The sequence below is a fragment of the Belonocnema kinseyi genome, chromosome 2 (assembly GCF_010883055.1).
Source record: "Belonocnema kinseyi isolate 2016_QV_RU_SX_M_011 chromosome 2, B_treatae_v1, whole genome shotgun sequence".
In the NCBI taxonomy this organism is placed as follows: domain Eukaryota; kingdom Metazoa; phylum Arthropoda; class Insecta; order Hymenoptera; family Cynipidae; genus Belonocnema; species Belonocnema kinseyi.
In genome coordinates this window covers 53,403,853-53,416,071 of record NC_046658.1, presented here as the reverse complement: position 1 = coordinate 53,416,071, position 12,219 = coordinate 53,403,853, and the positions used below count along the sequence as shown (strand labels likewise).

The following is a 12,219-nucleotide window of genomic DNA, read 5'->3' as shown; positions in this document are numbered from 1 at the left end:
AAACAAATAAAACTCTTTTAAAAATTAGAACATTTTACAGGACAATGACGACAATAGGTAAAATTTGAGTCAAGTTAAAAAAATTTTTAATTTTTCCATTTCAGAAAATATGCCTATCTTAAAATTCCAACTACATACTAAAAAATTATCCTCTTTCTATCGATCATAAGAATATCATCTATTTAAAGTCTCCCCGGTTAGACGATAGAACGTAAAAACTAAATACACCCCTGGTTCGTCAGCACGTGTGTTCTGTAACACTTACTGTAGTGACAGGCAACTAGGATGCGCAGTGCGTACTGCGCACTTATTGGAGTCTCTGAGCAAGCAAAGTTTCGATTCGCAGTTCGCACTTCCTTCGCTCGCCATAGTAAACAGCTGGCGTTCCAGTAGGCACGTCAGAACAAAATGTCGAGTGAGGCAGTGTTAAGCTAGTTGCCCCGAGTTGGAGCAAGAGCTTCATGAAATTAAGTTGGACTTCTGAAAAAGGGGACAGTGCCTAAAAGACCTAGCGGGATTCTGAGAAACGAACACTCACACACTATATTCCCTTGACAGCAATCGGGAAACCCTCGACGAAAGTGAACTTCTTTGTTCCGTCTACGCGCAGCATTGTTTGGCGCAGCGTTGTTTGTTGTGATTCGACGAAACCCCTTTCGAGATCGAATCTAAAATCGACGAACACGTCGGACATCCCAGAGGAACTCAGAATAGCGTCATCGAGGAGAATCATCGTAAAAAGTAGGAAAACTCGACGCTCCTGATGAGAAACGTTCCCAGTTTACGAGTGAAGCGCAGCGTAGTGCGCGAGTGCTTTGTTTTGTAGACCAGCTGATTCAAGCAAGGAACTCCGTTCTCTTGACAGGTCGATCGTTAGAAAGCAACTCGGAAAAGTGATAATATTTTTTTGTTTAGTTTCCTTTCAGTAATAGAAAAAGTGATGGGGGAAGAACGGTTTTGAGGTTAGGAAACATATTTGGCACCTGAAAACCCCGAATAACACAAGTGATGATAATCTCAGCCTGAACGCTCCTTGTTTTGAACCAGGAATGTTATTTATTTTTAATAGATATTTTCTCCACTAATTTTTTTATTCAAGTCGAGTGCCTCATTTTTGTACTGCCTTCCAGACTGAGATAAATACTACCTCGAAAAAACGAGCCTGATCCTTTAAATATTATTTATTTTCCTAAGCCAAGGTAGACTCTATTTAATACGGTAAAGCGAGATGTCAGACTCGCCCTAGTCACGAAAAACCTTTGTCACAATTATTGTCTCGCTTTTTGTATGTTTTGTTCGTGGAGAGTTTTCAAACGTTCCTAAGGTTTTATCCATCTTATGATCTCATATTGCTTTTCTTCGTTGATATTCCCAAGATTAAAGGATTTAAAAAAGTTTACTAACTTTTTGACCTTTAGTTCTGAAGACAAAGGATTGGTGGAAATAAGTTGAGTTTCTAAGAAATCTGAATGAAATTGAACAGAGGCGTGAGTGAATCGAAAGGAGTTTTCCAAGTTTTTCATGAGGAGGAGTCAGTCGAATCTGATTGCTGATACATGAATCGTAGATCGTCTGGGGCCGTCCTCGCGAATTTTAGAGAACGTGGGGTACGGCCCCGAGTAAGCTGACTAAGGGAGTCGGAGATAACTCATGACAGTAGTTTCTCAGGAGAGAAGAGGTCAATCTAAATCTGTTTTTACCTTTGACATAAACCAGCCTCAAGATGCTATACATATTCCACGTGGACACGGGTACCACCATCACCTTTGACATCAAACTTGCTCTGCAGAGGTAAGATTCATTTTATTTGAATTACTAAATTAATTTTGAATTGTGAGCTTTTAGCATTAACCCGACCATTTCTTTTGTTTCAAACCTCACACTCTTCTCCTTATTTACCCTTTTAAAACAGTTCCTCTTTTTCCCCTCCTTGCAAGAAACTTACTCTTTTTCTCGTTTTTTTGTTGTTGTTAAATACTAACCTCGATGCGCATTGAATCAAGAGAACCTAATAAGAAAGTCAAATTTACCTCTTTTGGCTTACAAATGTTATTATTTGCTGAAAAATTGAATTGTTTTCTTGAATTCCTTTATTTGATTAAAAAAGCACCATTTTTGGTCAAAAACTCAACTGTTCTTTTTAAAATTTGCCCTTTTAAATTAAATGTTCATCTTTTACTAAAAACGTCATATATTTAGGTTGAAAGGGAATTCTTTTCATGTCGAGTATTGAGCTCCGGCAAATGTTGACGGTTTCTAGTCTGGCAATTTTTTGTGTCTATGAGGAACTTTCTGTTCATATCATATTTTTGCTACTTTGGAAAAATAGTCGAATATTTTACTATTTTATCACAAAATGAGGAATATTACGTTATAAATACACACAAAGTGTCATATAATCAAGAACATTACACACTAAAATACTTAGATTGTTCTAGTTTGAAATTCGTTTCTGAAAATGAAAGTTGAACAATTTTGTTGACATCTTTTTTGTCTTTAAAATTTATCTTTTTAGTTGAAAATTTATTTATTCTGGTGGCGAGTTCTTCTTCTTGTTTTAAAATTCATCTATTTTAGTTGAAAATTCATTTCTTTGGTTAAAAGTTTTCGTTTTTCGGGGTTAAAAATTAATTGTTTTAAATGCAAACTAAAGTTTTTCAGATTCGAATCCTAAGCGTCCCTGCTTCTCGATTCTTCTTTTTTAAAGGAGAGCTGGAAAATTGATCACGAGATGTTAACCAATATTTTTTGAAGCAATGTCACAAATTTATGCAATAAAATAGTGAGATTACGATATCCGTGGCGACAAACTTTTATTGTGGATTCCTATAGGGTTTTTTGCGAGAAACACCAATCTGAAAGTTTTTAATCGATATCTCGAATAGTTTTCGAGATGTCGAAGGTACCCCTGTGGCTGGTCACAGAAATCATGTAAGATCACACCCATGCTCCTTTTCCCTTATAGGAATCCACATAAAAACTTTTTTTTCTTGTACGAAAATCGCCTATCGGAATGAACTTGAGAAATTATGTACATTAAAAAAAAGTTTGAAAAGTCGATAAATCGATAAGTATTCGAGATATCGATTTAATACTTTCAGATTCATGTTTGTCGCTAAAAGTCCTGCAGGAATCCACATTAAAATTTTGTCGCCACGGATATCGTAATCTTGCCAATAAAATTAAAATACGGCAGAACATGCCGTTATACAAAATTAAAATACGGCAGGTATGCTGTATCTGTATAAAATGCGTTCTTTTAAATTAAAAAGTCTATTGTTATATTTTTGGTTCAGAATAGACGTTTTTCTCATGATTTTATGATTTTAGTTAAAAAATTCATCACTTGTTTACAAATTCAACTGTTTGGCTGAAACTTTGGTTGAAAATTCAACCTATTGGGTTACATTTTTTTCGTTTTAGCTGAAAATTCGCCTGTTTTGTTTGAGAATTCTAATTTTTGGGTTGAAAATTCAAGAATTTGTTTACAATATTTTCTTTCATGACTGAAAATTCAACTTTTTAAAATTTGAAATTCGTCATTTTTGGTTTGAACATTCATCGTTGCAGGTTGTAAATTCGAATTTTTGTCGTAAAGTCGACTTTTTTGCTTGCCAATTTAACTATTTGATTGTGAATACAACTGTTTGGTTAAGAATTAACGTTTGTTTCAAACATTCATCTTTTTGGATTTTAAAGGAAAATGTTTTCTAAAAAAGTTGACTTCTTACTTTGACCATTCAACTCTTTTCTTAAAATCTCGGCTTTTTGAGCTCAAAATTATTCTCTTTTTATAGAAAATTCATCATTTTCGGTTGATGATTACACTCTTTGTTCGAAAATGCAATTTTTAAATTTGAGGAATATTGTACATTAGTCTATTACTTTTTTCACTTAAAGGTCCTAAAGTATACACTTTTTTGAAGATTGTACACTACATACTTTTCGGAGTTCCAAATATACATTTGCATCAAATTTTAATAATTTAATATATGTACTTCCCGCAGGATCATATTACTTTATAAACTAAAAATTGCGCTTTTCAGACTTTAAAACCGAATATTAATTTAAAAATATTTCTTGAACAATTTTAATTGGAGTTTAAAAATTGAACCGATCTCAAGTAAAAGATAGCAATTTAGTGAATTGCTATAAGGAGCACTTACCTGTACCATCGTTTTTGGAAGCTGCAAAATAGATTACAGATTTTGATGTCAGAATAAGTTTGCGTTTCAAAGTTGCGAAATTACAGAAAACTTAAAAATTCGAAAGTTCGTAAATTTGTAACTAAATCAGGGTTTGCAGCCCTTGAGTTAGAACGATTTTATTTGTCATAAGTAGTTACATTAAACCGACTTTATATTTTGTATTTCGTAAAATATTACAATTTTGGTTTTATTGAACAGAAGACAAAATCTTTTGATTGTAAAATATTGATTTTACTAAGTACTTGAGTACATTTAAATTGAAATCTTGGAGTAGTAGTTGCGCCATAGGAAAATTTATTATAGTCTTAGAGCCAAAATCTGCAGAATCGTTTATTTCTCAAATTATTTTGGCACTTAATGAAATATTAAGCAAAACCTCACAAAAATTTCAAGGATTCAAACCATTTCCCACAGTTTTGCAACTAAATGTTATAAACCTGGCTTCGTAGCTTTCATTATTAATACACAAATCCTTGGGAGATTTTCTATTCTACGCTGTGATACGTTGTTGCGGACAATTTTGAGTTTGTTTCAATGAAGTTTTACATTCTGAAACTGTAGCTATAGATTTCTTCTTCCTGAGCTCATCTGTGATTTCTTGGCCAGACGCCTTCATCAGAGTACAGAGTTCACTCTGCAATCCTGTGAATGTAGGGCATGCAGTAAAATAGTGTATAGATGCAAAAGATATTATTAGCTGAGCTGTATACAGAATTTGATTCATCGAACAGAAGAAAGGCGAAAGGGGCTTATTCGCGATTCGCACTTACTCTACTCGAGTTCTTCCTGCTTTACATCGTTCCAGTCTACTTTCTATATATATTTTTTCCAATTTTTCTTCTATTCATTTTTTTTGCATGCTTCGGCAATGTTTTTATTTCGTTATTATGTACTTCCCAGCCTAGGGTCGAGACACCGATTACAATCTCTTCAAGTTTATTTCAAAGTAGTGGCTGACATCAAGTCTGATATGGCTAGAGGTCTATATGCAATATGTATAGTTAACTCTGTTAACTCGTGTCCTAGTTGCAGACTTATTTTGTGTAAACTGGATGGACATTTATCGCATTTTTTTCCTGTACTGTTAACTCGGTCGCTAAATCAAGCTTTGGTTAGGACGAGGTTCTTTATACACTGTTCTCGAAAATTTAGACAGAAGATTATGTATATTCATTTAAATTTAATTGGTCGCGAAACTTATTTCAATTTAAATGAACTGCAAATAAATAAACTCGTGGGATTAAAGAGGCCAGCTGCGTAGATAAATCATGCAAAAAGTACTGTTTGATATTCTGAACGTTTTTATTCGATGGTCTCGTAACCTCGAATTATTCCTCAAACATTGGTTTGCTTAGATACTAAGTAATTTGGCGGCTAAAACTGGGAATTAAAATAGTGCCGGAAATACAAATTCCAATCGAATCGCATTTAATGTTTTGAAAAATAGGATATTTTGTATTAATTGTGATGAGAATACAGATAAATTTGAATGTTTTTCCTTTTCTTAAAAAGCTGTTGTCACGAGATCCCGCATATATTATTGTAGGAAAACCTGATTCATCGCGACACGACACTGCGTGAATATGACTTTTATTCGCTGTTTTCAGTTTGTTTCTATTAATAAAGCTTACGAATTTTCTGTACAGTTAATTTGCATTGTAAATCAAAATGATCAAATAAGTAATTTTATTTCGTTATCAAATTTATTTCTAAATGTTTCTAAACCTTATTGATAAAACTAAAATTTGTAATCGTGAATTATTTTCTAATAATCGGAAATAATTCTGTTCTTAACGTTTTGTGATCACACAATAATTTGTAAACTTTTTCACACTTTTAGGGGGACGAGAAAAATGATTTGTTTATTTTTATTTTTCAGAAAAATTCTAACCCCTCTCCAGCCCTCCTGCTTGATTCTTTATTCATTGGTGTTACCATGATTTTTTAGAGGAAAACTGAATTATTTGAAAAGATACTTTTAAGTTTAGAAAAGATTTAAATAATATAAATCTTTAGATTTTACACACATTTTAAAAATAATTGAAAATTGAAGAAAAATACTAATCATTTGAAGAATGTTTGAATCATGTTCAAAAATGTTTTGAAGGCTTAAAAGTTTAGAACAGATTTAAAAATTGAAAATAACTTTTAAAAAATTAAAACAAAACTTAAGTTTTTGAAGATTTCAAACAATAATTTCAAAGGGTTTAAAAAGTCGTTGAAAAGTTTCAGTTTACTAGATGTTCGAAAGTTCTTTTTGTGGTAGAAATTTCAGATTTTTTATTAAGAGTGCAATTTTTTGTTTCAAAATTAATTTTTGTTTGTTAAAATCTTTTTGGTAGAAAATGTAATTGCTTGCTTGAAAATTATTTTTTGTACCAAAAATTCATATTTTTTTTACCTATGAATCCTGAGAGACATTTAAAAAGGATTATAAAGGATTTTAAATGTTCCTTAAGTTAAGAAAAATAATTTATAAAATATTTTGGATTAAAATTATTAGAAAAATTAAAATTGTACTAAGTTAATTTTACATTAATTATGTTATAAACACACGTAAATATAATTAAACTGTCATAATTAAATAATAAAAATAACTGTTTGTAGTTATTCTTGAATGTTAAATATGCCTTACTTAAAGTTGGTATTCCTGCTTCTAGCAAGAGCAGATTTCATACTTACAAGCTGAGAAAATGGGAAAATACCCAGGAATTTGGTGTGTGACAATTTATAGAAACCTTGTAATGCTTATATGGAATTTTAATACTGAAATTTTTAAATTGTTCAGTTAGAATACTAGGATCTTAACATTTTTATGACCTGAGATAGTGTTTCAAAATCCAGGAAAAAAATGGTTTATAACCTGTAATTTTTTCTAAGGTTTGACTAACCGCTGTCCCTCAAAAATCTCGGTATTCGTTTGAATTTAATTACACGCGAAACAGATTCGAATTTAAATGCAGTTAAAAAATTACGTGTTCCGAAATTATAAAACCGGATCTAAGTCGCATAAAAACCTTCTGAGGTAATCTTTAATTATTTGCATTTGCATTGCTTTAATTATTTGTTTCTTAAATCTTTCTACGAATGTTTTGTATTCTTTTGAGTGTAGACTGTAATTCTGTAATATGCACAACATAATAAAGGTTTATCTACTCGATTCTTTATATATTTTGTTCATACTCTGTTGTAAATGTCGTCTAATCTTTAAAATTTTAAAACAATGTAGATAGAAGAATGTTTATTAATATGCAGCATTGAGTCAACAGTTCAAGGAGATAGAGCAAGATCTAGGCACCGCATTATTGAATAGCCGCTTTTACGAATAATTGCACGTATTGCATAACGTAGAAAAGTCAAAAATTTTCAAATTCGGGTGGAAAACCGCACTTTATTTAAAACGAACTTTGTCGTCCTAGCGATTCTATTTTGGAGACAATGCATTTTAAATCTATTATCTCATAATATTGATTTTTCTGCCTCGAGATTAACATTTTAAATTTATTTTATCTTATTTACTTGCAATTAAAAAAGCGTTGTTTCGTACAAAAGGATACGTAATTTTGTCGAAAACGAGATCCTCGAAAATTCATTAACGTTGCTTAATATTTTTTATCAGTAACTTTATATACTTTTTCTAATAAATATGTCCTCATTTCTAAATAAAGTTATATATTTTCATAAGAAAGGAAAGAAACAAAATAATTTTTTTTAATAGTTTTTTTTGCATGTTTATCCGAGCCATCCGCTAATGCAAAACTTGAATTGATCATGCGGTGATTGCACGGCTAAACGTAGGTGTCTCAAATGATGTCATGCTTTAACCACCCTACGAGAAAAGTTGGCCAAGTTCTCAATACGTAATTGATGTTGTAATAAAAGGGCTAAATTTACTTTGCTCGAGTCATGGTCCGGCTCAAGGAATTAGTTAGGCAATTTAAAATCTGAATTGGGCCGATAGCTTTTCGAGCGGTCGTTGGCCCACTAGTCACGGTCATTGGGATTCGAGCCATTCGCGAGGTTTGACCTAGTGCACAATACTGCAATCAGAAATGAATCTTCCCTCGATCATTTTTCATAAGACTCTTAGTGTGAAAGTTCTCAAGTTAGAAAACTTCATGCACCAGTGGAAATCTTGTCAGAAATGTATAGCTTCTTTCTTTAGTTGTTTCACCTGTAAAAAGTCTTCTGCAGAGATGAGTAGAAAAGCAAATTGTTATGATAAAAAATTGATAGTCTTGTAGCACGGATTTCATTTCAGTCGAGAACATAAGGGTTCTTAGTAGAATTACATTCATTAATGATACAAATAAAGTAGTTCGGTGAATCAATATAGAGCATTTTAAATCATCGATGGCCTTTAACATTTCCTTAGAATGTAGTGACTGTCAGAGCGACTAGTTCAAATTGTGTTGCTCTTTGTGGACTTGAAATTCTAATCTGGCTGCTGTCCAAGTAAAAAGTTTTGCCTCGTGTATACCAGTTTCGCAATTTGCAAATAATTAAATGTCGCCAACAACCAGATTTGGTTTTATAATTATGAATGTTTAATTTAATTCAGCAGGCTTCTATGGTCCTTACTTCAAAAAAAATTTTGGTTATTCTTCTTTCGGGGTGTTTAAAAACTAAGTCACATTATTTAGAACATTTTTTCCAATCCTCCCCTTCTTCACAGATGATCATCACATGAAGCTGGAAGTAAGAGACCTGTGAGGTTTGTCTGTTATGCGAAAAAAGTACTCTTATTTTTTCTAAAAACATTCCCAAAACAATGTCCCATGTTCTTGACGTAGGACATCTTGCCTTTTTTAAATAGAGAGATGCAGTTTCGACAGTGATTAATATCGCTTTATATACTGCACCTTGTGAGAAGCAGGTTGCACCTTCTGCAAGACCTCGTTCCTGCTCCTCTTCCTCTCTCTTTTTCTTACAATTAGATTCTCTCTTTTCTCGATCCAGGGGTCTTTAAACGAGGCGTAGTACACATATTGCCGATTCATTGAACGAAAACGATCAAAGTGAGGTTGCAGCAAGGATCCTATATAGTATATGTAACCATTTCTAAATCTAAAGTCTTAAGTCTTTTTATTTTCTGTATTTCAGTGTGGCAGAGTTAAAGGAGTCGATTGAGAGAGAATGTGGCGTTGTATCCAAGGACCAGGTTCTGCTGATGAGTGGTGGCGAATCCTTGGAGTCCAATGCTCGAGTTTGTTCTTACTCTGCCGGAACAGACACAAATCCGATCTACCTTTTCAGCAAAGCTGCCATAGAGAGCAATTATCCACCTACGCCTAGCATAGATTATGGCTGTGGTAAGTTTGAAAAAATATGATAGCAATTTTCAAAATCCTTCCGTATACTCCTTTGAGCACCTGTGGTCGACGCTGTCTAAACACGTGAATGCAAATCATTTATTCAGGATAATAACTCTCTATCAGGGAGGTAAATTTGTCCATTTTACAAGTTTATGAATCCTGGAGTTGAAATTATGCAATACCAGGGATCGCAGTCTGTCTCCATTTTTTACCTAATCCCTATTTCCCACCTTTGAAAAATCCCCATTTTTTTACCTAAAATTAAACTACGTAAACCGCTTTGATCCCCGCAATACTGAATACTATCAATTCTATATTGTGTAATTCAAAGGATTGAAAGACTAAAAATATACAGCTTGAAATATTTCGGATTGTTAAGATTTCAAGATTTCGAATCTTAGTTTAATTAATTTCGAAAGCGGGCTAGAAATCAAACTTTAAAAAACGCAAACTCTACAGTCAATTTTAAAACTTTGAATTTACCAAATTTACGGGACTGAGAGACGCATTTTTTAAAAGGGAACTGGGCGGGATTTGAATAATTTTGGCATCTGTGATTGACGACATTTATACAAATGACTATTCTTGCTTCATTTAGAATATCACAAATCAAATTATACATACATTATTTCCAGTTTTTAACCTGTTTGGATCAGTTTTTTTCAGTTGAGTTTTTTAATTGTGATTAAATCTTGGAGATAATCACCGCACGATGAAAATGCAAAGAAGGCTTATTCATCTGGCTGATATGGTATTTTTTCTGACCCTTGTGGATTATATAGCTCGTAAATTACATCAGCTGCGAGACAAACCGACGCCGGCCTTCTTTGCTTATCTCGACTACTTAATAATCAGAGATTGCAAACTAGAATCGCAGACACGATGAGACTTTGATACGTGACATACTCGTGATCGACCGCGCGACCTAATTTCCTGTCAAACGTGGAACAATAATAATTGGCGAAGGTGGGATCTTCAATCAGCACAAAATCTTTTAACACTTGTTCGCTACTATTACGGCATTTTTTCTCGTTAGAGGCACGGGTCTAGTCGTTGGGTACTTCAACTTTTAATGTACTCGGCCTATTTACTCCTCGCTCGCTCGCTACACTGCTGCAAAAACATTTTTATCACTAGTTATATATATTAAGGTTTATCAACCCGTTCCATGTTTTTCATTTCCGTCTGTAAAATTACAGTAATGTACAGTTTCTTATTCGTCAATATTGAGGCGCATCCACTTGACATCATTTTCATTTTACCCAATTTTGTTGTCGAATATCAGAGTTTTTTCTTTCATAAACATTCTCAAATGAAAAATAATGTTCTTACAGCAAAGCAGAAGTAAAAATCGTTTTCTATTCTTAGAGTTGATTTAAGAGTAAAGTCCAGTATGTACATGACGTATGCACTCCAGACATAGTAAATCAATAATAATACTTTACCTTCTGTGTTTACGTTGCACTTTCTTAATTGAATCAGGAATTATTATTTCGTATAAAAGCTGCACTTTATTTTTATAGAAGAGTTGTTTGGTTTAGAAGGATTTGCTGACTTCTAGTATCAAAATGATTCAATTAAACACCGAATCCATTTCAAATCAGACAGGGCCCTACTCTTGAAATCGCAGAATCTCTCGAGGGCGAAATGTGTTCTAATAGTTTTCATTATCTTCTTTCAAAATTCGTAGGAAAATTGAAAAAATATTTAAAATTAACAAAATAACAGCGGGTTTTCTGAAAAAATGGATTTTCTCAAAAAACCCACCTTTAAATTTCTTTAAATTCTTTTTAACCTTTTAGTTCAAAAAATGAAGATATCTTGTAGATACGAAAAAATGGTAAGATAATAGTTTGCACGTCTAAAAAAGTTCTAGGAAAATGTCTTGTTTTTTTGCGATAATTTTCATAGTTCACGAAAAAAATTCTAAAACTACATTTTCAGGTGGGGGGGGGGGGTGCCCTCCTGGCCTCAAAAGTCATTTAGCCTGCATGATGCTGCTAAGGTGCCTTTCTTTTTTTATTAGCAAATAAAAAAAAATATTTAGAACAATAAGAAAGGTTGGGGTTTCCCGAAATTATACTATGAAAAATATTGCATAAGAAAAAAATACGTTTTTCATCGAATTTTTTTAGACGTGCAAACTTTGATCTTAACATTTTTTCATAGGTTTCTTTCATTTTCAGAAGTTTTTGCCTTGGAATTTGTCAGAGTTCATGCTGTTTTACGAAATTTTAGATTAATTCAAATATTTAATGATTTTTGAAAGAATTGAAGGATTTCTAAATTTTCTACAGGTTTTCACTTGAATTTCGTAGAATTATTAGGGATTTCACAAGAGTTAAGGCATCTTAAAGTTTTTTTAAGAGTTTAGGATATTTCAAAAGATTCTAAGGAATTTAACGCAGTTTCAAAGATTTTCAGAGTTTTCAAAGATTTCCGTAGGAATTCAGACACTTGCAAATGATTTCTAAATTTCATCAAGGATATCAATAATATTTCAAAGATTTGAAGTAATTCAGCGTATTTCTAAAGAAATGTTGGGAATAAATGAAATAAAATTTCAAGTGACTTTCAGGGATTTCTACAAATTTCAGAAATTTTAGAGCTTCAAGAGATTTCAGCTAATTCAAGGGATTCATAGGATTTGAAAATAAATAAGGTTTTAAGAGATTTCAACAAATTGCAAGTGATAT

The 12,219-nt window shown here is 32.6% G+C and overlaps 1 protein-coding gene across 3 annotated transcripts in view; it reads left to right on the top strand.

The window, feature by feature from the left end:
• The first annotated feature begins 384 nt into the window (after window positions 1-384).
• The window catches only part of LOC117168142 (RB1-inducible coiled-coil protein 1), a 46,155-nt gene continuing 34,320 nt past the window's right edge, over window positions 385-12,219 (top strand). For 2 of the 3 annotated variants that reach the window (XM_033353563.1, XM_033353560.1), the window contains exons 1-2: window positions 385-1,791; window positions 9,312-9,520. In XM_033353563.1, the coding sequence (XP_033209454.1) occupies window positions 1,724-1,791; window positions 9,312-9,520 (277 nt within the window). In that variant the 5' untranslated portion in view covers window positions 385-1,723. The remainder of the gene's footprint in view (window positions 1,792-9,311; window positions 9,521-12,219) is intronic. The other variant, XM_033353561.1, reaches the window with a different exon arrangement.